Source organism: Podarcis raffonei, chromosome 8 (genome assembly GCF_027172205.1).
Source record: "Podarcis raffonei isolate rPodRaf1 chromosome 8, rPodRaf1.pri, whole genome shotgun sequence".
Lineage (NCBI taxonomy): Eukaryota > Metazoa > Chordata > Lepidosauria > Squamata > Lacertidae > Podarcis > Podarcis raffonei.
This window is the reverse complement of record NC_070609.1, coordinates 4,060,001-4,084,071: the sequence shown is the minus strand read 5'-3', so window position 1 is coordinate 4,084,071 and position 24,071 is coordinate 4,060,001. Positions and strand designations below refer to the sequence as shown.

The 24,071-nt window shown below is 52.5% G+C and overlaps 1 protein-coding gene across 6 annotated transcripts in view; it reads left to right on the top strand.

Moving 5' to 3' along the window:
- The first annotated feature begins 14,612 nt into the window (after window positions 1–14,612).
- The window catches only part of MARK4 (microtubule affinity regulating kinase 4), a 69,645-nt gene continuing 60,186 nt past the window's right edge, over window positions 14,613–24,071 (top strand). For all 6 annotated transcript variants that reach the window (XM_053401741.1, XM_053401742.1, XM_053401740.1 and 3 more), the window contains exon 1: window positions 14,613–14,716. In XM_053401741.1, the coding sequence (XP_053257716.1) occupies window positions 14,666–14,716 (51 nt within the window). In that variant the 5' untranslated portion in view covers window positions 14,613–14,665. The remainder of the gene's footprint in view (window positions 14,717–24,071) is intronic.

Genomic DNA, 24,071 nt, shown 5'->3' with positions numbered 1-24,071 from the left:
TATTAAACCTGTTAAGTTAGTGAAAATGCATAAAGTCAGTAATAAATGTTAGAAATGTAAAGAAAAAGAGGGAACATTTTATCACATGTGGTGGGAATGCAAAAAGGTGCAATGCTTCTGGGAGATGATATATAATGAGTTGAAAAAAATGTTGAAACATACATTTCTAAAGAAGCCAGAAGCATTTTTACTGGGCATTGTGGGGAGTGATATAAATAGAAAAGAATGTAAACTCTTTTTATATGCAATAACAGCAGCAAGAATACTATTGGCCCAAAAATGGAAGCAAGAAGAATTACCGACGATTGAAGAATGGAGGATGAAGTTAATGGACTATGCAGAATTAGATAAACTAACAGGGGGAATTCGAAACCGGCGGGACCAGAAATTCACGGAAGACTGGAGTGAATTAATGGACTATTTGAAAAGTATTTGTGAAGATCAGACGACGTTTGTAGGTTTACAAGAAGTTCTGTGAGCAGTATTTTTGGAAGTATTGCAAAAATAGATGGGGAAGGATAATTTGTTAAGAGACTCAAAGGCAATACAAAGCTAAGAAATATATAAGAAGTAGATAAAATGGTGGATTATCAGAGGTGCTGATGGAAGTAAAAAAAAAAGATTGTATAAGTGATAAGTTTCGTGGTACATTTTATAATTGATATGTTAAAATCAATAAAAATTATTTAAAAAAAAAAAGACTGAAAAAGACTGCTCTGCATGAGAACCCGCAGAACTGCAGGAGGTCACTGCAGGCCTGGCTTTTCCCGAACTGGATGTCCTCCAGATGTTTTGGACTACAATCCCCATCAGCCCCAGCACCATGCAGCTGGTCTCGCCGGGGCTGATGGGAATTGTAGTCCAAAACATTAGGCATATGCACAGCTCTTATCTAGATAGTCTGAGCTGGCATAATGGCAACTTTTGATGTTCTGCCTGCACATACAGTCACAGAGTCATAGAACTGTGGAATTGGAGCAGTGGCGTAGCGTGGGGGGTGCAGGGGGGGCCGGCCGCACCGGGCGCAACATCTGGGGGGGGGCGCGCTCGCCGCCTCCGGAGTCGCCGAAGAGCCTCGGGCGCAGGCTGTAGCAGAGCCCCATGTTTCGCGGAACCAACGAGCTGTGCGCGCGTCCGGGCTGAAGGCGTCCGGCAGGCAGCGGCTCTCAGTGCTCGTCGTGGTCCCCGCACGTCAGGGCCGCGGAGGGCGCGCCAGGCAGCCCCTCCTCACAGCCCCACCGCTGCCGCTGCTGCTGCAGCTGCTGGGCCATGTTGCATTTTCCTCGCCTCTCTGCCCTCCTCCGGGCAAGCGGCGTCGTTTGGGCGGCAGCGCCAGCGGCAACTCGCCTCAGATCACCTGACACGGACCCGCCGCCACCGCCATGGCTACCTTACCGTAAATACCCCAGCCCAGGCAGCAGCAAGAAGCTGGCAGTGGCGGCAGGTTAGGGGTTAGGGGGCGCAAATTACTTGCCTTGCCCCGGGTGCTGACAACCCACGCTACGCCGCTGAATTGGAGGGACCCCCAAAGGTCATCCAGTCCAACCCCCTGCAGTGCAGGAATCCCAGCTAAGGAATCCTTGAGGGATGGCCATCCAATTTCTGCTTAAAAACCTCCAATGTGGGCGAGCCCACCGTCTTTGAGGTAGTCACCTCCACTGTCAAACAGCTTTTACAATATAGTGGACGCTCGGGTTGCGAATGTGATCCGTGCAGGATGCACGTTCGCAACCCACAGTGGTGCATCTGCGCGCGCACGGGTTGCGATTCGGCATTTCTGCGCATGTGCAAAGCGCAATTTAGCACTTCTGTGTATGCGTGACCGCCGAAACCCAGAAGTAACCTGTTCCGGTACTTCCGGGTTTCAGCGGGCCCGTAACCTGAAGAAACACAACCTGAAGCGTCTGTAACCCGAGGCATGACTGTAATAATAATAAGAATAATTTATTATTTATACCCTGCCCATCTGGCTGGGCTTCCGACAAAATATTAAAATACAAAGTTATTCCTAAGGTTTACTTAGAATCTCATTTCTTGCAATTTAAACCCATTGGTTAGAGTCATCTCCTCTGGAGCATCAGAAAACAAGCTTGCTCCATCTTCCACCTGACAACCCCTTTATGCATTTGAAAATGGCTATCCTATCTCCTCTGCGTCTCCTCTTCTCCAGTGGACTTTGTTTTGTCCTTGTCTCCAGCTCCTTCAACCACTCCTCATCAGGCTTAGTTCCCCAGACTCTCCATCATCTTGGTCGGCCTCCTCGGCACACCTTCCCGCTTCTCCTTCTTAAACTGTGGTGCCCAGAAGTGCCATCTTCGCACTTGAATTTGCTCTCCCACCAACGTGGATGGCTTTAAAAGAGGATTAAACAGATTCATGGAGGAGAAGAGGACTACCAATGGCTCCTAGCCCTCTGCTCTGAACACCAGTTGCTAGAAGCCACAGGAGCCAAGATGGCTTTTGTGCCCGTATCCTGCTTGCTGGTTTTCAATTAGGGGACTGCAAGAAGATCAGACCTCTCCATTCTGAAGGAAATCAGCCCTGAGTGCTCATTGGAAGGACAGATCCTGAAGCTGAGGCTCCAAGACTTTGGTCACCTCATGAGAAGAGAAGACTCCCTGGAAAAGACCCTGATGTTGGGAAAGATGGAGGGCACAAGGAGAAGGGGACGACGGAGGACGAGATGGTGGGACAGTGTTCTCGAAGCTACCAGCATGAGTTTGACCAAACTGTGGGAGGCAGTGGAAGACAGGAGTGCCTGTCATGCTCTGGTCCATGGAGTCACGAAGAGTCGGACACGACTAAACGACCAAACAACAACAACAACAACCTGATTGGCTCCTGCAAGAACTAGATGGGCACTTGGCCTCATCCTGCAGGCTCTTCCGATATTCTGATGTTATGTTCTTATGAAGTTCCATCTACTGAGATGCCAAATCCTAATGTTGCTGATTTTTCTGGCTGAACACCAGATGGCACCTGAGTCCTGCTTGTTCCCTCCTTTCCTTGGTTTCCAAGAAGATTTTTTCCTTGGGGGGGTCATCTCCGTGGAGCAAAAGGGCTGGTGGCACTTCTACAGTTCACCACCCAGCCAGTCCACTTCCTCCTCTTCCTCTCCAAAACTATATCAGTGCCCCTGATATTACCAGTGGAATCGGCCAGGGCGGCCAGTGAGAAAACCCTCACCCTATCAGGTGGTGCTATTAGAGGAGGAGAGCGCAAAATATGGTCTGAAGCTCAACATCAAAAAAACGAATATCATGGCCACTGGGCCCATCACCTCCTGGCAAATAGAAGGGGAAGAAATGGAGGCAGTGAGAGATTTTACTTTCTTGGGCTCCATGATCACTGCAGATGGTGACAGAAGTCACGAAATTAGAAGACGCCTGCTTCTTGGGAGAAAAGCAATGACAAACCTAGACAGCATCTTAAAAAGCAGAGACATCACCTTGCCGACAAAGGTCTGTATAGTTAAAGCCGTGGTTTTCCCAGTAGTATGGAAGTGAGAGCTGGACCATAAAGAAGGCTGATCGCTGAAGAATTGATGCTTTTGAATTCTGGTGAAAAGACTCCCTGGAAAAGACCCCAATGTTGGGAGAGATGGAGGGCACAAGGAGAAGGGGACGACAGAGGACGAGGTGGTGGGACAGTGTTCTCGAAGCTACCAGCATGAGTTTGACCAAACTGCAGGAGGCAGTGGAAGACAGGAGTGCCTGGCGTGCTCTGGTCCAGGGGGTCATGAAGAGGCGGACATGACTAAACAACATGGGCCTGGTGGGTGCCTTGCGGTTCACTCACTGGAAAGGGTTGTGTCCCTCCCCTCAGTGGTTTTCACTTGCTGGTGGAAGGACAGCAAGGAGAGAACCAGCCTGGCATCCCTAGACAGGGAGTTCCAAAGTTGCCTAGGAGCAGCCACCACCGAGAAGGCCCTTTCCTGCATCCTCACCATGGGGGCCTGAGAGAAGGGTCTCTCCTGAAGACCTAGGGCCTGGGCAGGTTCATATTGGAGGGGGGCGCAGGATACGGTGCTTCAGACAGCCTGGGATGAAGGGGGCTTGCGCAGGAGAAATCCCCAGGGATGAGTTACGGGGTGCACTTGAATTCGTGTGCTACGGGGCTCCCTGGAAAAGACCCTGATGTTGGGAAAGATGGAGGGCCCAAGGAGAAGGGGACGACAGAGGACGAGATGGTGGGACAGTGTTCTCGAAGCTACCAGCATGAGTTTGAGCAAACTGCGGGAGGCAGTGGAAGACAGGAGTGCCTGGCGTGCTCTGGTCCAGGGGTCATGAAGAGGCAGACACGACTAAACAACAACAACAACAACATTAGAGGAGAATCATTTGCAAGCTGCTTTGTCTGCCAGAACCGCTTTATCCTCCACCCCCCCTCCTTCCCCGCCGAGTTTGCCAACCTGTGGTCTATCCATGCGCAAAGGCGCATCTGCCTGCAACACCAGGCTGGCGCGCAAGGGTTAATGCCCAGCTGGCTGGGGGACGGGGATTGGCTGCGGCCGGAAGCCAATGGGGAGTGAGCATGGAGGCTGAAAGTCACCCTCGGCAAGGATTTGGGTGGGGAGGGAGAGGGGAGGGTGACAGGCAGGCCGGTCTTGTCTCCATGCCACCTCGCAGCCAATCGCAGCCCGGCGGGGCTGGCTCCCCACCACTGCGGCGGCTGGGCATTGGCTGGCGTGCTTGGCAGGGTGGGCACCGGCAGCCCTGTGCAACCACCCCGAGGGCCAGGCTGGGTCATGCTGGCCCTTTGGTGCACTCTAGCCTGCAAGAGGCGGCCGGGTGTGTGTGCGCGCATCCTTGCAGAGAGAAGGCTTAGATAACCCCTTGCCAGATCCCCTGCTTGCATTGCTCCAAAATGTCAAACCCTTTGTTGCAATGGAGCACAATTCATGCGTGTGCAAGAGGCTTAACTTCAGACGCCACCTTTCCTTTAGATTAAAAGCTTTCAGGCTGGGAGGGAAAGGCAAGGAGGCAGAGGACTGTTCCAAAGATGAACTCATGGCAAGAAGGCACCTGGCAAATGTCAGGCCTCCAGGGCCTGAGCGGTGGCATGGCAGCAGCTGAGACAGCCACCTTGGGCCATTGTGGGCTGAGAATTGCCACCTCTGATCTCTCTTCCTTGGGCTCAAATTTAGAGAAGAACCTCAGCCTCGGCACACTCGCCCCTGCGTGCAATAGGACAGCAGCAATCTACTTTGCAGGGCTGTTGCAAAGGTGACTGAGAGGATGCATTTGAAATGTGCTATATTAGGGACACAGGTGGCGCTGTGGGTTAAACCACAGAGCCTTGGGCTTGCCGATCAGAAGGTCGGCGGTTCGAATCCCCGCGACAGGGTGAGCTCCCGTTGCTCGGTCCCTGCTCCTGCCAACCTAGCAGTTCAAAAGCACCTCAATGTGCAAGTAGATAAATAGGTACCGCTCCGGCGGGAAGGTAAACGGTGTTTCCGTGCGCTGCTCTGGTTTGCCAGAAGCGGCTTAGTCATGCTGGCCACATGACCCAGAAGCTGTATGCCGGCTCCCTCGGTCAATAAAGCGAGATGAGCGCCACAACCCTGGAGTCGGCCACGACTGGACCTAATGGTCAGGGGTCCCTTTACCTTTATATTAGCATCACCAGAAGCGAGGATTCGCCAAGGTTTTCTAGGAGAGGGAAAACTCACCAGAACAGTTTGCTTTCATGCTTTCCTGAGGCACCTGATGCCTAGCTATAGTGGTTCTGGATGCTTTCAGAAGAAAGCAGGATCTTATTAATGGCATTAATATGTGTTAATATAAGGCTAGAACTCATGCAATGATAAAGCAGAATGTCGGAAGGTCCCGGGCAGAAGGTTTTAATTCACACAGCGTGAGGTCAAACTATGAATCTCCCAGCAGTTAGTTTCATTGAAGAATCTCAGCTTCTGGTTATGAGAAGAAAGGGAGGGGAACTTCTCTCTATCCACTTTCTCCACACTGTACATAACTGTATATGCTCCCCTATCCCTTTACTACCTTTCTTTCTAAGCTAATCCTAGAACTGCAGAGCTGGAAGAGAACCTCAAAGGTCATCCAGCCCAACCCCCTGCAATGCAGAAAGCCCAGATGTTGCCTTCCTTCCGGGGGCCCCCGCTCAAACCCCGTTTCTTTGCCATCATGGAACCAGAGGTAGCCTCTGGGGGCGGAGGGTTCCCAAGAATTTCCCTCCAACTAGCTCCCCAATCTTAGGGACGCGGCTGGCGCTGTGCGTTAAACCACAGAGCCTAGGACTTGCCGATCAGAAGGTCGGCGGTTCGAATCCCTGCGACGGGGTGAGCTCCCGTTGCTCGGTCTCTGCTCCTGCCAACCTAGCAGTTCAAAAGCACGTCAAAGTGCAAGTAGATAAATAGGTACCACTCCGGCGGGAAGGTAAACGGCGTTTCCGTGTGATGCTCTGGTTCTCCAGAAGCGGCTTAGTCCTGCTGGCCACATGACCCGGAAGCTGTACGCCGGCTCCCTCGGCCAGTAAAGCGAGATGAGCGCCGCAACCCCAGAGTTGGTCACGACTGGACCTAATGGTCAGGGGTCCCTTTACCTTTAGCCCCCCACCCAGCTTAACATCAGCAAGGCCCTCAGACTCCATTCCCTGGGACCCTCTGACAGCAGCCTTGGATTTCAAAGGAAGTCCCAACTCTTGAACCCCTAAATTAGGAGAGTGTTTAAAAAAGAAAAGAAAAGAGGCACCCAAACTCTCCTTTGGGATTTTTCTGTTTTGAAACCAGTCCAGGGTTTGCCACTGCACACAGACAGACGCTTTGTCAGCAGAAATGCCCTTAACTGGGCCATTTCTGCCATGCCCCTTTCAAAGAGGAACGAGAGCCCAGCTGGCAACGGCTTTTGCCAGGCCAGCACAGCTTTACGCGTCTAATTATTAGGGAAATGGGGGAAATGAGCCTGCCCAGGAAAATGGATTGCCCATCTGCATTCTCTAAATGTCAGCAGAGGCTCAGCGATAAGGGCCCACTTCACCCAAGCCGGCGCATTGACGCAAACTGGAGTGCAGGAGGTCGAGGGCCGAGATAAAGCCAGATTTAAGGGGAAGTTCTTCTGCAAGTTCTCCCAGTCTTATTTTGCAGCAAACAGTTCTGCTTTCCCTAAGGTGGCTTTGTAAACATTTCCAGCTATGGGTGTTTTATTCTTTTACTACAACTCCCACTAAGGGACGCGGGTGGTGCTGTGGCTTAAACCACAGAGCCTAGGGCTTGCCAATCAGAAGGTTAGAGGTTTGAATCCCCGCAACGGGGTGAGCTCCCATTGCTCTGTTCCTGCTCCTGCCCACCTAGCAGTTCGAAAGCACGTCAAAGTGCAAGTAGATAAATAGGTACCGCTCTGGCGGGAAGGTAAACGGCGTTTCCGTGCGCTGCTCTGGTTCGCCAGAAGCGGCTTAGTCATGCTGGCCACATGACCCGGAAGCTGTACGCCGGCTCCCTCAGCCAGTAAAGCGAGAGGAGCACCACAACCCCAGAGTTGTCCGCAACTGGACCTAATGGTCAGGGGTCCCTTTACCTTACAACTCCTACTGTGACCATTGGCTGCACTGCCCAGGGGGGCTGATGGGAGTTGTAGTCCAAAACAGCTTTAGGGCACCAGATTGGCAAAGACTATTTAATTCATCTTTTATTCCACAGCTGAAGGCAGTAAACCTCACTACTACTATCATCATTATTCAGTCATTTATTTATATCTCCCCATCCTCATTTATCCTGCCAACCTAGCAGTTCGAAAGTACGTCAAAGTGCAAGTAGATAAATAGGTACTGCTCCGGCGGGAAGGTAAACGGTGTTTCCGTGTGCTGCTCTGGTTCGCCAGAAGCGGCTTAGTCCTGCTGGCCACATGACCCGGAAGCTGTACGCCGGCTCCCTCGGCCAGTAAAGCGAGATGAGCGTCGCAACCCCAGAGTCGGCCACGACTGGACCTAATGGTCAGGGGTCCCTTTACCTTTACCTATCCTCGCGACATCCCTGTGAGGTAGGTTAGGCAACAGCTGGCCCCCATGTTCACACCCAGTGAGCTTCACAGCCAAGTGGCGATTTGAACCCTGGTCTCCTGGGTCCTAGTCTGACACTCTAACCACTACACCACACTGCCTCTCAGACTTGTTGCTCTCCCTTCCTTTGTATCCTACAACAAACTTGTGAGGCAGAGAGAGAGAGAGAGAGAGAGAGAGAGAGAGAGAGAGAATGAGTGGCTCAAAGTCACCCCCTGAGTTTCTTTTTTATAATAATAATTTTTATTAATTTTAACATATAAATTATAATACGTACCACAAAACTTTATCACTTATACAATCTTTTTTGGATTTGATCCACCGTTTTAACCACGTCTTATGCATTTCTTAAATTTATATTACCTTTAAATGTCTTAAGTAATCATCCTTCCCCTTCTCCATTTTTGCAATAATTCCAATAATTCTCCTCACAAAACTTCTTGCAAACCTACGTCGTCTGATCTTCACAAATACTTTTCAAATAGTCTGTAAATTTACTCCAGTCTTCTGTGAATTTCTGGTCCCGCCAATTTCAAATCCTTCCTGTTAGTTTATCCAGTTCTGCAAAGTCCATTAATTTCATCCTCCAGTCTTCTTTCGTTGGTAATTCTTCTTGCTTCCAATTTTGGGCCAATAATATTCTTGCCGCCGTTGTTGCATATAAAAAGACCTTACAGTCCTTTCTATTTATATCACTCCCTACAATGCCCTGTAAAAATGCTTCTGGTTTCTTTATAAACGTATATTTCAACATTTTTTTCATCTCATTATATATCATCTCCCAGAAGCTATCACCCCATGAGTTTCATGGCAAAGTGGAAATTTGAAACAAGGATGAACACTACCAGCCGAACACTAACCAACAAATTTAGCCTCCCAGTGCCCAAAGAGTTTCTCAGAATTAAAATTCTGCAAACTCTGGATTCAAATACAATCAAATTTAAATGTCGGTGCGATTTCACCGCAGTTCTGTTTGCCAGTCCAGTCCTGTTTGATCGTTCAACCTGCTTTTCATAAGCTTTGCCGCAAGCAGAAAGGATCTCTTGATCTTCTGAGGTCTCAGCCAGCTGGCAAGATCACTTCTGGGGCAGTTGGGCGAGGCTGCTATTTTTTTTGGGGGGGGAATAAAAATATTTATATACTGCTGTATCCTGGAAACATATCACAGCGGTTTACAACAATAAAAAAAAAGTAGAACAAGTTAGGTCTCAGAATTTCAGGTCCACCAGTCTCTGGTCGGCTTCCCACATGCAGGGACGATGGGGGAAAGCCCGTCTTATTATGGGAATCTATTTTACGAGCGTTAAGAATAGTGTTAAGAATTTGGATCAGGCCCAAAGGCTCATCTAGCCCAGAATACTCTTCTCTCAATGGAACAACCAGACGTCTCTGGGAAGACTGCAAAAAGACTTGGGCGCAACAGCACAATAAGCACTTGTGATTCCCAGCTTTCAGAGGCATGTTCGGTTTTAGGATCTGGCTATGGCATATCACAGAACAGAAGGCACGGCTCCTGAGCACGTGCAGAGCGCTACTGACAGAGCAACCCCAGCCCACTACCTCAGGAATCCGGGTTCAAGGGGTGAGATTTTCAGATCATGTGTTGCAAGGCAGGTTTAATTTCAGTGGGGCTTCTGCAGGAATTGAGCAAGCCGGCACACGACTCCAGAGAACCACCTTTGTACACACTCCTTCAAGTGCTGAACCAAATATTCCTGTGCTAACAAGTTCCTTACTGGGCTGTTTGCCTGCTACGCCACCCCTTTCAGAAACCAGGCAGCTAGGCTGCAGAGTTCTGTATGCTTCCCTGGGCGCAAGCACCACTGAACTGAGCGGCCTGTTCCGCCAGGAACCTGCGCAGGAACCAGATGTGTGTCTTCCTGTTCATTGCTGCTGAGGAGGCAGCAAGTAGAGTCACCCTAGCCAGGAATTTCTGCCCTGGAGGACTAAAGCTTTGATCCCCAAAATACAGATGATAATAATAATTCTTTATTTATATGCCCCCCCATCCACTCTGGGTGGCTTTCAACAATTAAACTCTCTCCATATATATTAGAGGGAAGCGGGTGGCGCTGTGGGTTAAACCACAGAGCCTAGGGCTTGCTGATCAGAAGGTCGCCGGTTCGAATCCCCGCAACGAGTTGAGCTACCGTTCCTCGGTCCCTGCTCCTGCCAACCTAGCAGTTCGAAAGCACGTCAATGTGCAAGTAGATAAATAGGTACCGCTCCAGCGGGAAGGTAAACGCTGTTTCCGTGAGCTGCTCTGGTTTGCCAGAAGCGGCTTAGTCATGCTGGCCACATGACCCAGAAGCTGTACGCCGGCTCCCTCGGCCAATAAAGTGAGATGAACGCCGCAACCCCAGAGTTGGTCATGACTGGACCTAATGGTCAGGGGTCCCTTTACCTTTATATATATTAGAGTACACCCTATTTTCTGGACTGTAATTTGTGTTAATGGATTTTAATACTATATTCAGGCATGTCCAACTCCCAATAGACTGTGATCTACTCGCACTAAAAAAGAAAACCGGCAGTGATCACGCGATCGGACAGGGACGCCCCACGATCGACCGGTAGATCACAATGGACCGGTTGGACATGCCTACTATACTGTATATCAGGCATAGGCAAACTCCAGCCCTCCAGACGTTTGGGACTACAATTCCCATCATCCCTAGCTAACAGGACTAGTGGTCAGGGATGATGGGAACTGTAGTCCCAAACATCTGGAGGGCCGAAGTTTGCCTATGCCTGCTGTATATTTAAAATGTTGTGTTCTGTCCTACAACCCCATGGTGAAAGGTGGGCAATAGTCTAAATAGCAATAGAAGTAATGATGTAATAAGAATAATATTGCCTCCCCTGACTTAGTACAGTTGGTATTAAACTTGTGTTTCATCTTTTTTTGCTAAAGCTGTTGTAAGCTGTTCCTGGAGTGTTTTATAATAATAATAATAATAATAATAATAATAATAATAATAATAATAATAGTAATAATATTTTTTATTTATACCCCGCCCTCCCCAGCCAAGGCCGGGCTCAGGGTGGCTAACAAGCAATAATAAAAACAAGTTGAATGAATACAACTTAAAAACAAGATTATAATACAACATTAAAATATTGAAACAATAAAATATTAAAATGCAGCTTCATCACAGGAGGAGAAAGGAAAAAGAAAAAAGAAAGAGGGGAAGGGAGTCAAATTGGCTCCAAGCCAAAGGCCAGGCGGAACAACTCTGTCTTACAGGCCCTGCGGAAAGAAATCAGATCCTGCAGGGGCCTGGTCTCATGAGACAGAGCGTTCCACCAGGCCGGGGCCAGTGTTGAAAAGGCCCTGTCGTTGGGTGAAGCTAATCTAACTTCCTTAGGGCCCGGGACCACTAGGGTGTTGCTATTTATGGACCTTAAGGTCCTCCATGGGGCATACTGGGAGAGGCGGTCCCGTAGGTACGAGGGTCCTAGGCCGTGAAGGGCTTTAAAGGTCAAGACCAGCACCTTAAATCTGACCCTGTACTCCACCGGGAGCCAGTGCAGCTGGAAAAGCACTGGGTGAATATGCTCCCGTGGCAGAGACCCCGTGAGGAGCCTCGCTGCAGCATTCTGCACCCGCTAGAGTTTCTGGGACAGCTTCAAGGGCAGCCCCGCGTAGAGCAAGTTACTGTAGTCAAGCCTGGAGGTGACTGTCGCATGGATCACTGAGGCAGGTCGGGGCGGGAAAGGTTAGGGGTGGAGAGCAGAGCAGCCTTCTCCACCATGGATAACGCCAGACTTTTGAACTACAACTCCCATCAGCCCCCCGCCCAGACAGTGGGGCTGATGGGAGTTGTAGTCCCAAACGTCTGGCGCCCCCAAGCTGAGGAAGCCTGCTTTAAGCAAACCAGAAAACCTTGAGGACTAGCGGCTTTCCCAGTTCTAATTACAAAGTGCTTTAATTTCCAAAAGGAGAGGTGCTCGGGAGGCCGAGAAGGCCTGCTTAGGAGACTTCCCCTCAGATTCCAGATATGTGGTGGTGGAGGTGGGCTTCTTGCTCAAGTGTGCAAAGGCAAGGCACTCTGCAGATGCTCAGAGGCAGCCAGAGATGAGTGGCCAGAGCTCCAGGACGGAATCTCGCCGCAGCGCGTCTCCACCAGACACCAAATAACGCAGAGGAAACACTCCTAAAAAAACATTTTTGTTGTGTTTAAAAGATCCCACGTCTTAACGACCAATTAGCACCCGCTCCTCCAGCCTTTGGAGGGTTAAAAAAGAGGCACCCCCGCTTGGCCACATGATCAGCAGGTGCCTGGATCCCAGTGACCAACTGCTGGCCAGCTCTTCCGCGACTCTGATGTCACGCCTTTCTCGCAGTCCAGCGGCGCACCGGCAGGGAGTTCCGCAGATTTTTCCCAAGACAAGGAAATAAATAATTAAAAATTCCAAACCCGCTTTGCTTTTTCCGTGTGTTCCGATACAGGCGTCCTGTTTGCAGCCGCGTCACTTTGTTGCTGTTGTTTAGTTGTTTAGTCATGTCCGACTCTTCGTGACCCCCTGGACCAGAGCACGCCAGGCCCTCCTGTCTTCCACTGCCTCCCGCAGTTTGGTCAAACTCATGCTGGTAGCTTCAAGAACACTGTCCCACCATCTCGTCCTCTGTCGTCCCCTTCTCCTTGTGCCCTCCATCTTCCCCAACATCAGGGTCTTTTCCAGGGAGTCTTCTCTTCTCATGAGGTGGCCAAAGTCTTGGAGCCTCAGCTTCAGGATCTGTCCTTCCAGGGATCACTCAGGGCTGATTTCCTTCAGAATGGAGAGATTGGATCTTCTTGCAGTCCATCGGACTCTCAAGAGTCTCCTCCAGCACCATAATTCAATACATCAATTGTTCAGCGATCAGCCTTCTTTATGGTCCAGCTCTCACTTCCATACATCACTACTGGGAAAACCATAGCTTTAACTATACGGACCTTTGTTGGCAAGGTGATGTCTCTGCTTTTTAAAATGCTGTCTAGGTTTGTCATTGCTTTTCTCCCAAGAAGCAGGCGTGTTTTAATTTCGTGACTGCTGTCACCATCTGCAGTGATCATGGAGCCCAAGAAAGTAAAATCTCTCACTGCCTCTACTTTAAGAGGATCACTTTAAGAAAATGCTAAATGAGCGTTTTTGCCTTTGAGAATCTTCGCCTGCGGAGGCTGAACAAAGCAGGGCAAATATACTGATTGTTACCTGCCGCTGAGCAGCTCAGGTGACGGGCAGAGGCCCGCACACTTTTAATTACTTTTTAAAAAAAGGCTCGGGGAAGCTTCCTTCCCTTCCTTATTCCAATATAGTTGAGTGAAAGCTACGTGCGGTTCCTCAAAGAAAAGCACTCTGCACATGCTCAGGAGCACGCTCTTCACTGCGCCTTACCGCGGGTCGACATCCTGGCTTTGAAAATGGCGGGCCCCAAGAGAATTGGCCCCGGTCTCCCTGCGCTCTCCTTTGCTTGGCGCCTTTGCTTCCCGTTTTCCTCTTAGCCCGGTCTTGGATGAAGCGGGGCGCTCTGCCCATGCTCAGAGGCACCCCTCCTTACCAACACGCGCCATCCCCATTGCCTATGTGGTGTGGGGGGGCGGGAGAGAGGAGAGAAAGCTCCTTCTTCTGCTGGCGCTCCAGGGCGGCGTCCCTTTCCAACAATCCCCATAATTTTCCGTGCGCCCTCGCCCCGCTGCGCGTTTTTACGCAGGCGGCGGCGGTGGCGACGGCGCCTTTAAGCGGCGCCCGCTTCCTCCGCCTGGCGTGTGTGAGTCGTCCGGCCCAGCCCAGCCTCCTCCTCCTCCTCCTCGGCGTCCTTTTCCCTTCCCCTTTTCCCCCCTCTGCTCCTCCTCCTCCTCTTCCTCCCTCCTCGCGGTCTCCCGTCGGCGTTGGCAGTCTCCTGCGAGGGGCGCTCTCTTTCGGCTTCCTCCCCAAGCCCCCCTCCCCGCCCCGACCGCCTCCAGCCCGCCTGCCGATGGCGGGGAGCCCCGATGGCTCCCTCTCCGCCCGCCCGGAGCCCCGGCAGCCTTAGGTGAACCCCGCCTCGGCCGGCGCAGGAGCAGGAGCAGCGGCGACGGCGGCAGCAGCAGAGCCACCGAGCTTTGTGCTGGCGGCGGCGGCAACGACGGGAGGGGGCCTGCCGGTGGCTCGGATTGCGCCCGCCCGCCTTGGACGCCCGCATCCCGGGCGGACCTCTCTCCCTCCGCAGCCCTCCTCCCCGCTCGGGAGCCTTATGGGGGGTGGCAGGAAGCGCCTCTGCCCTTTCCTGCCTGCGGGGAGAACGCGGCGGCCGGGCTGGGCGCGCAGGCTCTGAGAGGTAGCCCCGGCACCAGCAACTGACCAGTGGCCTTTGCAGCAGCGGCGGCGGCGGCGGCGGCACCAGCAGCAGCGGCGGCAGCAGCCTGCCCCCCACCTCACTCCAAACATGAGCCCCCCCTTGGGGAAATAAGCCCCCTTTCCTCGGGGGCGCACGGAGCGCCTTTCGCCCTCTTCCCCCACCCATCGCATCTCCCTTTCCAGCGCCCTCCGTCCGTCCGTCCCTCCCTCCGCCGGCCCGGTGCTTGGAGGCTTCTATGAGTGTCCGCTTGGGGGGAGGCCAGCAGGAAGGTAGGCCCCCTCGCCCCCGCGGCGGCCCGGCTCCGGGAGGAGGAAGAGGAGGAGGACGATGTCTTTGCGCACCGCGCTGGCGACGGGCAATGAGCGCAATGCCGAGACGGTGAGTCCCGTTTGTTTACCGGGCGCTGTGAGTGTGTGCGTGCGCGCGCGTGCAAGAGCCGGTGGGGTGTGTGTGTGTATGGATGGGTGGACGGGGTGGGGTCGGGGTGCGCCGGTGGCCCCTCGTTTGGCCGGTGCGCGCGCGCGCCCGCCGGCTAGCCAGATGGGGGGCTCGCTTTTGCGCCCCCAGCCACGGAGCTGGGCACTGCGGAATGACTGGCAAAGGCAGGAACCTTCTCTCCACACCCCCCCCCACTGCCCCATCCCCCAATCACTAGGGCGGGCAGCAAAAATCATCACAGGCTTTTTTCTCCCATCGATCCGTTCCGGGACGGCTGAGCCAAGCCCGGCGTTGTTTTCCAGAGGCGGCTCTGGAGGTGACCCACGGGGCCCGGCTTCTTGGATCTCTCTCTCCGGGGGAATGGAGCGCGCGACCCCGAGACCTCCTTCACCCTCTTCTGATGCGGCCTGAAAACACGGGTGGATAAGCCGCAGGGGGAGGGAGGGGGGACACCCCGCCCGCCTCACATTCTCCCTCGATTTGGCAAAGGATCCGCCCGCGAGGAAGGCCTGATGCCACCGGGATGGGCATCGTGCCCAGCCCTGAATGCCCGTTTTGCTTCCTCTGGCCTGCTGTTGTTAGGTAACATTTGGGTCTGGGAGCCAGGAGGTTTGGCGGCTATGGGTTGCGGTGGTGCCTGCCGGTCAGGGTGGGCTCTCTCCCATGAGCACCCCCCCCAGGTGGGCAGTCAGTAGGGGATATTCACGCTGCTGGTTGGCAGAACCCCAGACAGATGCACCTGTGTGTGGAGGGAGGGGGGTCCTCTCTGAGAAGGCAAGGGGGTTCTGCCAATCTCCGCAGAGTTCCATGCGGCGGCTGCTTATTTTGATGTGATGCAAAGGGCCTTTGGCTGCTGTCGGTGGGGGCCCGGAGGGCAATCCTTTGTCAGCCATGGAGGGTTTAAGTGGGCGCTGTGGAGGCACCGTGCAAACACTCAGGCTGGGGCCTGTGTTCAGGATCCAGGTCCCCCCCCCCTGTCATGCCAGAAGGCCCTTACACAGTGGCAGGCATACACAGAGAGGGAGCAAGCTGTGAAGTCGAGGGATTCTCAGCCTTCATTCATCTCCGTGTTGTGAACCCCCAAAAACAGCACCCCAAAGGCACCCCAGAGATTACAAGAGGAACGTTTTCCCAGCCAATTTGTTCAGAGTGCTTGGTCTCTCTCTCTGTGGGAAACGCTCTGTTCCCAAATATTATTCCTCAAGGCTGCAAGATGGATGGCTACTTGGTGGATATTGTGCGGAGCTCTGAATGGCCACATACTGACCCACAAGGCCCACGCCTCCTGCATGCAGCTGGCAGTAGTCCCTCCCTCTGCTAAAGTATGCCCAGTGGCACTACCAGAATCCTTCATGGACAGCTCTACATCTTACTCTGAATATTAGGCATTTGGCCTTCCGGAAATTTAACACACGCATGCACACACACGTACCTAGCCCTTATGATGGCTTAGATAAGCTAGGAAACGGAATACATAGCTTGAGATCTCGGGCGCTGCAGTGTGTTTGGGTGAGAAAGCTCAGGGTGGCAGCGGCAGTTCAGGGTGTGTGAGTTTCTCCTTCCCCTCCACCCGTGTGGAGCACAGGGTCCTGGGACAGGAGTCCAGAGCGGCCGTTCTCAACCTGTGGGTCCCCAGGTGTTTTTGAACTACAACTCCCATCACCCCTAGCTAGCAAGGCCAGAGCTCAGGGATGATGGGAGTTGTAGTCCAACATCTGGGGACCCACAGGTTGAGAACTGCTGGTCTAGAGGCATCTTCCTTTAGCGCATGGGGTGAGAGAGGGCCGCCCCAGGTTATAAGCACATAAGAAGAGCCAGGTGCTGGATTAGGCCAGTGACTCACCCCCGTCCAGCTTCCTTTACTGACTGTGGCCAGCCAGGTGTCTCTCCTGGAAAACTCTTGAGCACAACTACAACTTTGGAGGTGTTTTTAAGCAGAGGTTAGATGGCCGCGGGTGGTGCTGTGGGTTAAACCACAGAGCCTAGGACTTGCCGATCAGAAGGTTGGCGGTTCGGATCCCCACGACGGGGTGAGCTCCCGTTGCTCGGTCCCTGCTCCTGCCAACCTAGCAGTTCGAAAGCACATCAAAGTGCAAGTAGATAAATAGGTACCGCTCTGGCGGGAAGGTAAACGGCGTTTCCGTGCGCTGCTCTGGTTCTCCAGAAGCGGCTTAGTCATGCTGGCCACATGACCCGGAAGCTGTACGCCGGCTCCCTCGGCCAGTAAAGCGAGATGAGTGTGCAACCCGAGAGTCGGCCACAACTGGACCTAATGGTCAGGGGTCCCTTTACCTTTACCTTTAGATGGTCGCCTGTCGTGTATGATCTAGCTGAGATCCCTGCATTTCAGGGGGTTGGACTAGATGACCCCTGGCGTCCCTTCCAATGCCACAGTTCTGTGATTCCATGGCATAACTTTCACTCATCCTGGAATAAATTGCTTTGGGGTTAGGGGCTGCGAGGGGGGCACAGACCTAACTACAGAATGCAGTTCTCATGGATGAAAGAAGGAACCCCTGACAATTTCTGCTCTTTTAATACAATAACCCCAGTCTTAAAACATACACTTTTGTTTTTTTACCCAGAGGTAAGTCCACTGGGTTTCATGACCAAAAAAGTATACAATAGGTTCTGGTTTCCGACTTAAAAAATCTCAGGTGAGCCACGGGCTTCCTGGGCATGTCTCTCTCAGCCTCGGTTCCCCAGCGTGCAAAAATCGTAATGAGAGCGGCCTACCTCGCAGGCTCGTGGCAGGAAGGGACTGGAAGGGCTGTCGCTCAGCGCTTGGCATGCAGAGGGTCCCTGGTAGCATCTCTGGGCAGGGCTGGGAGAGAGAGCCCTTGTCTGAAATCCTGGAGAGTCCATCTAATCAATCAAGAGGGACAGAGATGAGCCAGTGGTCCGATTCAGCGTGAGGCGGTTTCCCCCGTTCCTCAAGAAGGAAGCGTCATTGGCCAGGCAAGCCGCAAATGTACATGGTGATGATAATGAAGATAGCAGTAATAGAAGAAATCTGTTATCCAGTCTGATAGGCGTGCGGTTCCAGTTGCATCTGGCATGCATGAGAGAGAGAGAGAGGCCAGTCTTCCTTCTCCCCCAGACGGTTCATTGTGAAATCCAGGTCTTCAGCCGTCATGGCCCACGTGGCTTTGAACGCACAGGTGAGACCGGCTTCCAACCCAAACAACTCTAGTTCACACCTTTGCTGTTGTCATCAGAGGCATTTCAGGATCTCGGGCCCCACCCTGTGCTGCTGCTGCTGCTGCTGCTGCAGCTGTTGTTAGCCGTTCTCGCCAACAACAAGAGCTCTTCTCTGTTGCAACCACCACCACTGCTGTGTTTCCATGGAAGCGAAATCCTTGCCACGGCAGCCACGTGAGCCTCGCCCCACAGCCTGCCCTCAGTGGCAGCCACGCTCAAACTCTCAGGGTGGTGGCGAGGAGAAGGGTGCCTCTGAGCATGCGCCAAGCCCTCAGTGCCGAGTTCATTTCTGCCCGTCCTGAGTTGGGGGCTCGGGGACTCTGCAGAAACAATCCCTGCGGGTCAAGGGACGTACCCAAAGGACAGCAATGGCCACCGACGCGGATGGCTTTGAAAGCGGATTGGGGAAGTTAACGGAGGACAGGGCTATGGTTTTCTCAGGTTTTGGGGTGGCGCTGTAGAGAAGATGCGGTCCTGGTCCTTGCAGTTGGCAGGTATTGCGAAGCCAGGATGAGGCCTTCTCCTCTGCCGGAATCAAGGGAGTGGGAACTTCCTCCTCTGTTTCAACAGCTCTGAGGCTCAAACCCTGAGATGCAGCCATTGACCTCAAGGACTCTCAGCCGGAGAATATTTCTCACCCCGCTGACCCCTAGGCCTCGGCATGGCTGCCCACTGCTAGCGCTGACCTGCTCCTGGTTTATCCTCCGGGCCTACTTTACATGGTTGTTGTAAGCATTCCGGAGGTGGTTATGTGAAGTCTTTTACACGCTCAGAAACTGAGCATGAAGAAGATTATAACGATGGATCAGCGTAGGGGGCATGTGTAAGGGCCTGCACAGAATTTCTTTGACCTCCCAGCCAACAGGGAGTTGTAGCCTGTGCACATCGAGAGGGTGCAGGTTGGGGAAATCTGATGCCAGGCCACATTCACACCATACAGTGGTACCTTGGGTTACATACGCTTCAGGTTACATACGCTTCAGGTTACAGACTCTGCTAACCCAGAAATATTGCCTCGTGTTAAGAACTTTGCTTCAGGATGAGACCAGAAGTCGTGCGGCGGCAGCTGGAGGCCCCATTAGCTAAAGTGGTGCTTCAGGTTAAGAACAGACCTCCGGAATGAATTAAGTACTTAACCCGAGGTACCACTGTACTTCTAAAGTTCTCTGATGCCACTTCAAAGAGTCATGGCTTCTCCCCCACCCCAAGAATTCTGGGAACTGTAGTTTAAGAATGCTGGGAATTTTTAGGAGGCACCCCCCCTTCCCCTCCCAGGGCCATCATGCCCAAAGCTTGTTTGTTTATTGCACTGATAATCCACCTTCTTCTCAAGTGACTTACGTGTTTCTCCTCCTCTTTGTTTAATTCCCACAACAACCCTGTGAGGTAGGTTAGGCCGAGAGAGGCGGCGACTGGCTCAAGGTCACCCAGTGAGCTTCATGGCTGAGTGAGGATTCGAACCCTAGTCTCCCAGGTCCTAGTCCGGCACACTAACCACCACACCACACTGGATCTCATTGGGAAGAGGATTTGTGGGTTAAACCTCTCTGAGAATTGTAGCTCGGGGCAGTGTTTGAAATTCCCCAGGCGCCAGGTGTGTTGCTACTGCCACGGGTCCAGTTGCAAGTACAAAGAGATTTCTCGGTGCCAGGTTTGGTTAAAGGTAAAGGGACCCCTGACCATTAGGTCCAGTTGTGGCCGACTCTGGGGTTGCGGCACTCATCTCGCTTTATTGGCCGAGGGAGCCGGCGTACAGCTTCCGGGTCATGCGGCCAGCATGACTAAGCCGCTTCTGGCAAACCAGAGCAGCGCACGGAAACACCGTTCACCTTCCCGCCAGAGCGGTACCTATTTATCTACTTGCACTTTGACATGCTTTCGAACTGCTAGGTGGGCAGGAGCAGGGACCGAGCAACGGGAGCTCACCCCGTCATTGCGGGGATTCGAACCGCCGACCTTCCGATCAGCAAGTCCTAGGCTCTGTGGTTTAACCCACAGCGCCACCCGCGTCCCTTCCAGGTTTGGTTCCCACAGTTAAAAAAGCCTCTGCCTTAGTTCATTGGTAATTCCATTTCCATTTCCACTGTGGTTTTCTCTTTCCCCAACACTGGGACAAGTGAATTGTTGTAAGAGCAAGCTGTGTACTTGAGATCATAGAATTGTAGGATTGGAAGGGACCGAGATCCATTTAGTTCAACCCCGCCAGTGACAGCAACCTAGGTTTAAGGTGCTGTTTGGCACCTAGCTTATACACCTGAGCTCCTAACACTAGCTCTGGAGTGTGTGTGAACAGGGGTCTCCCAATGTCTCTCAGCGGGTGGCGCTGTGATGTAAACCACAGAGCCTAGGGCTTGCCGATCGGAAGGTCGGCGGTTCGAATCCCCGCAATGACGGGGTGAGCTCCCGTTGCTCGGTCCCTGCTCCTGCCCACCTAGCAGTTCGAAAGCACGTCAAAGTGCAAGTAGATAACTAGGTACCGCTCCGGCGGGAAGGTAAACGGCGTTTCCGTGCGCTGCTTTGGTTTGCCAGAAGCGGCTTAGTCCTGCTGGCCACATGACCCGGAAGCTGTACGCCGTTTCCCTCGGCCAGTAAAGCGAGATGAGCTCCACAACCCCAGAGTCGGCCACGACTGGACTTAACTGTCAGGGGTCCTTTACCTTTAAAGTCTTTCAGCACCCTCAGCAAAACTACACTTCCCACGATCCTTTGGGGGGAAGCGAGTCGTGACTGATTTGAAGTGGGGTCGTGGTGCTTTAAAGGCATGGTGTGAATGTGGCCGTAGACTGAGGGCAACCCACAGCTGCTGCCTGCCTGTGCGCTGGGTCCTTAGCCTTGTTCCCTTGGTGGTGCATTTATATGCCGCTTTGTGCTGAAATCTCCTTGCCTCCCTTCTCCAACGAGACGGTCGCTGTCTTGTGCTGAGTGTCGGCAACCTCCCCGCAGCGTGAGGTGACCCGAGTGCCATACCGGTTTCTCTTGAAATTGCAGCTGGTTTTGCGGCCTCTGCGCGCAGTTGTCTTTCGGGGTGAGGTGTCAGGGCAGGGCCCTGCTTCCTGGCCGGCCTCCCTGCTCTGTTGATCTTCCTGAATGAAGAAGCCGATAGCATTTCATCAGTTTGGCGGAAAGCACAGCTCTCCTCCCGCAACCTCGGCCAGACGCTTTGGCCCACTACCCCCCAAATCCACCGGGCTCCTGTTGCGGCTTGAGGGCTCCCTCTGCACGGAAACATCCGTGGCTGTCTGGGCAGGAGAAAGCCAGATTCTGCCCCAAGGAGACTGGAATCCTGCGCTCAGCAGAAATCGTGTGAGTCAAGGGAACTTAATGGGCCTGTTTGTTTGCTCCAGGGTTTCCCCTTTTAATAACTGTGACGGCTTCGTAAGGGAAGCAAACCTGTACCTTGAGTTATTTATTTATTTTTTAGAAAGTGGGGTCCGTTTTGCTCCCCAAGGAAAGCCCAGGGTAGAAGTGTACCTTTTTACTGGGACAGCTTAGATTGGCGTGAGAACATCTCAGCCCTTGAGTTGTGTGGAAGTTTTCGTTGGGAAGGATGCCAAGGTTTATATCTCCAAAGCTATACAAATATATATATTTCCAGTCTTGTCTTTGCGTCTCCAAAAAAGCCAGGAGCTTTTCAGACTTGAGCGTCGGCCGGAATGTCTCATCCAAGTCTTAGGATTTGCTAGGTGATCTTTTGAGTATCACGCTGCCTCTTGAACCTCGATCTGCAATGTTGGCAAGGCTCCTGGGCTACCCTGCAGGGCTCTACGGAGACCGTGGTGGTGTTTGTGAAGTATGTTGAATGCTCTGGAGTGCTCGATCAACGCTGAATGTGCCTGTATTTGGCCTAATCTCTGCTTCGTTCTCCAGTCCCAACCTGGTTATTGAGTTTGGGGTGGGTTTAAAAACTCAGCAGCAACCATGGCAGTGCAGCAGTGTTAGAAACTCAAATATGTAAGCTAGGAGCCATCTGGCTCCTTAAACCAAGGTTGCAGTTGCTAAAAACGGAATGTCTAATTGCCATTTAAGGGCAAGACAGCTCTCAATTCTTATTTTTTGAATGACTGTGATTGATTCTCTGTTAAACATCTGGCTAGTTCAGATGACAACCTTGAGCTAGGGCACAAACTTTCAGAACTTAAAGAAGAAAATCACTTCGTCCAGGGACAGTCCACATAGATATTGGCTTATTCCAACTTCTTTTTCTTGATGGCGACTGCTCCTGCTCAGGCTGCACAGAAAAAGCAATATGGTTCCAGAAATTCATTCCAGTTGTGCAGATAATATGTAACTGATACAATTCTACAGGATAGGGTATTAGTGTGTGAAAACAGTCCAGATCCAATGGTCCCCAGATGGTGGAGATGTTAGGCACTATCCTGGTGCCCAGGCATCTTCACTTGGTCCCAAGTGATCGAAGGTAAAGGTAAAGGGACCCCTGACCATTAGGTCCAGTCATGGCCGACTCTGGGGTTGCGGCGCTCATCTCGCTTTACTGGCCGAGGGAGCTGGCGTACAGCTTCCAGGTCATGTGGCCAGCATGACTAAGCCGCTTCTGGCGAACCAGAGCAGCGCACAGAAACGCCATTTACCTTCCCGTCGGAGTGGTACCTATTTATCTACTTGCACTGGTGTGCTTTCGAACTGCTAGGTTGGCAGGAGCAGGGACCGAGCAACAGGAGCTCACCCCGTCACTGGGATTCGAACCGCCGACCTTCTGATTGGCAAGTCCTAGGCTCTGTGGTTTATCCCACAGCTCCACCCGAAAGCCAGGTGCAAAATGCGTCTGGTGCCTGGCTAATTTTGAACACTGCATGGCTGGGCATGGCTGTTTGGGGAGGGGGCTTTGAGCAAGGTTTACTACGAGGGAATAATCAGGAAACTGTGTGGTGGTTTGGCTTGGCGAAGGGCAGGTGTGGCCTGTCAATTTCTGAGCATCTCCACTTGTGTCTAGAACAGAGACAGATTTTTGCGGAGCTCAACCTATTCGCCTACACCGGGTGCTGAGCCGAAAGGGCGCTGCGACAATGATGTGGAATGGAAGTCGAGAGTCAGGGGGGTGCAGAATTTTGGCCTCTCACATGGCGCTGCTGAAATTTGAAAGCCCAAAGTCCGGCACTGTCCAGAGAGCTGTGTTCTAGGTAAAGTGTCACTGAGATTAGGCTAAGAAGCACCAGTCTGAAACTGAAGAGGGGTAGGTGTCGTGCAGACTGTGTGTGTTGGCAACACATAGTTAATCTGTGGAACTCCATCCCACTGGAGGCAGGGATGGCCCCCAACGAGGATAGATTTAAAAGAGGATAGGACACAGAGGAGAGTGGAATTGGTGGCAACCAGCCATTATGGCTCGGCTCTGTCAGAGGCAGCGATGTTTCTGAATCCGTGTTGCTGGAAAGCACAGAAGCGGAGCGTTCCTCTTGCCCACGAACGCTGCTTCCTGGTTTCCCGCAGGCATTCGCTTGGCCGCTGTGAGATCTGAATCCTAGGCTCCATGGGCCATGTGCAGGATCTTCTTACGTTCTTAATGCTCAGTTCAAGTTCCCCCTGCCTGGAAGATGCCAGGACCGTGGAGAAGGAGAGAGCCTTCTGCATTGTGTGAGGACCAAAAAGCTTCCTGAGCCAGATGCCCCCTTCTCTGGGGTCCTTGCCCAGCCCCTTGGCTGCCAGGGGAAGATCCATCAGATCTACCTGAATCCTACAATCCCCGCTTGCTTTCTCCCTGCCTGAATTGCCCAACCTATATATCTTTCAGTCAAGTTACCTGTGATGTGGCTTGGACTCGATGAGCCTCAGGAAACCCATTCTGCCGCTCCACGATTCTATGTTAGTCGCTTCCGTGGCCTTTTCCAATTTTTTGTGCAACGTCTAATGTGCATTTGGTTGTGTTGTTGTTTTTTGAATTTCACACAGTGCAGCACCTTCAATCCTTCTCTGCCTCGCCTTGAGCAGATTCTAAATGAATAAATCCCCCCTCTCTCGCATGCAACACAAAAGCAGTCTCCTCTGTGCACACCTGTGTGTGTGTGTGTGTGTGTGTTTGTCCGTCCCCTGCTGGCACCCAGCACATCCCCTCACCCTGCCCTCCGTTCCTTGTGGC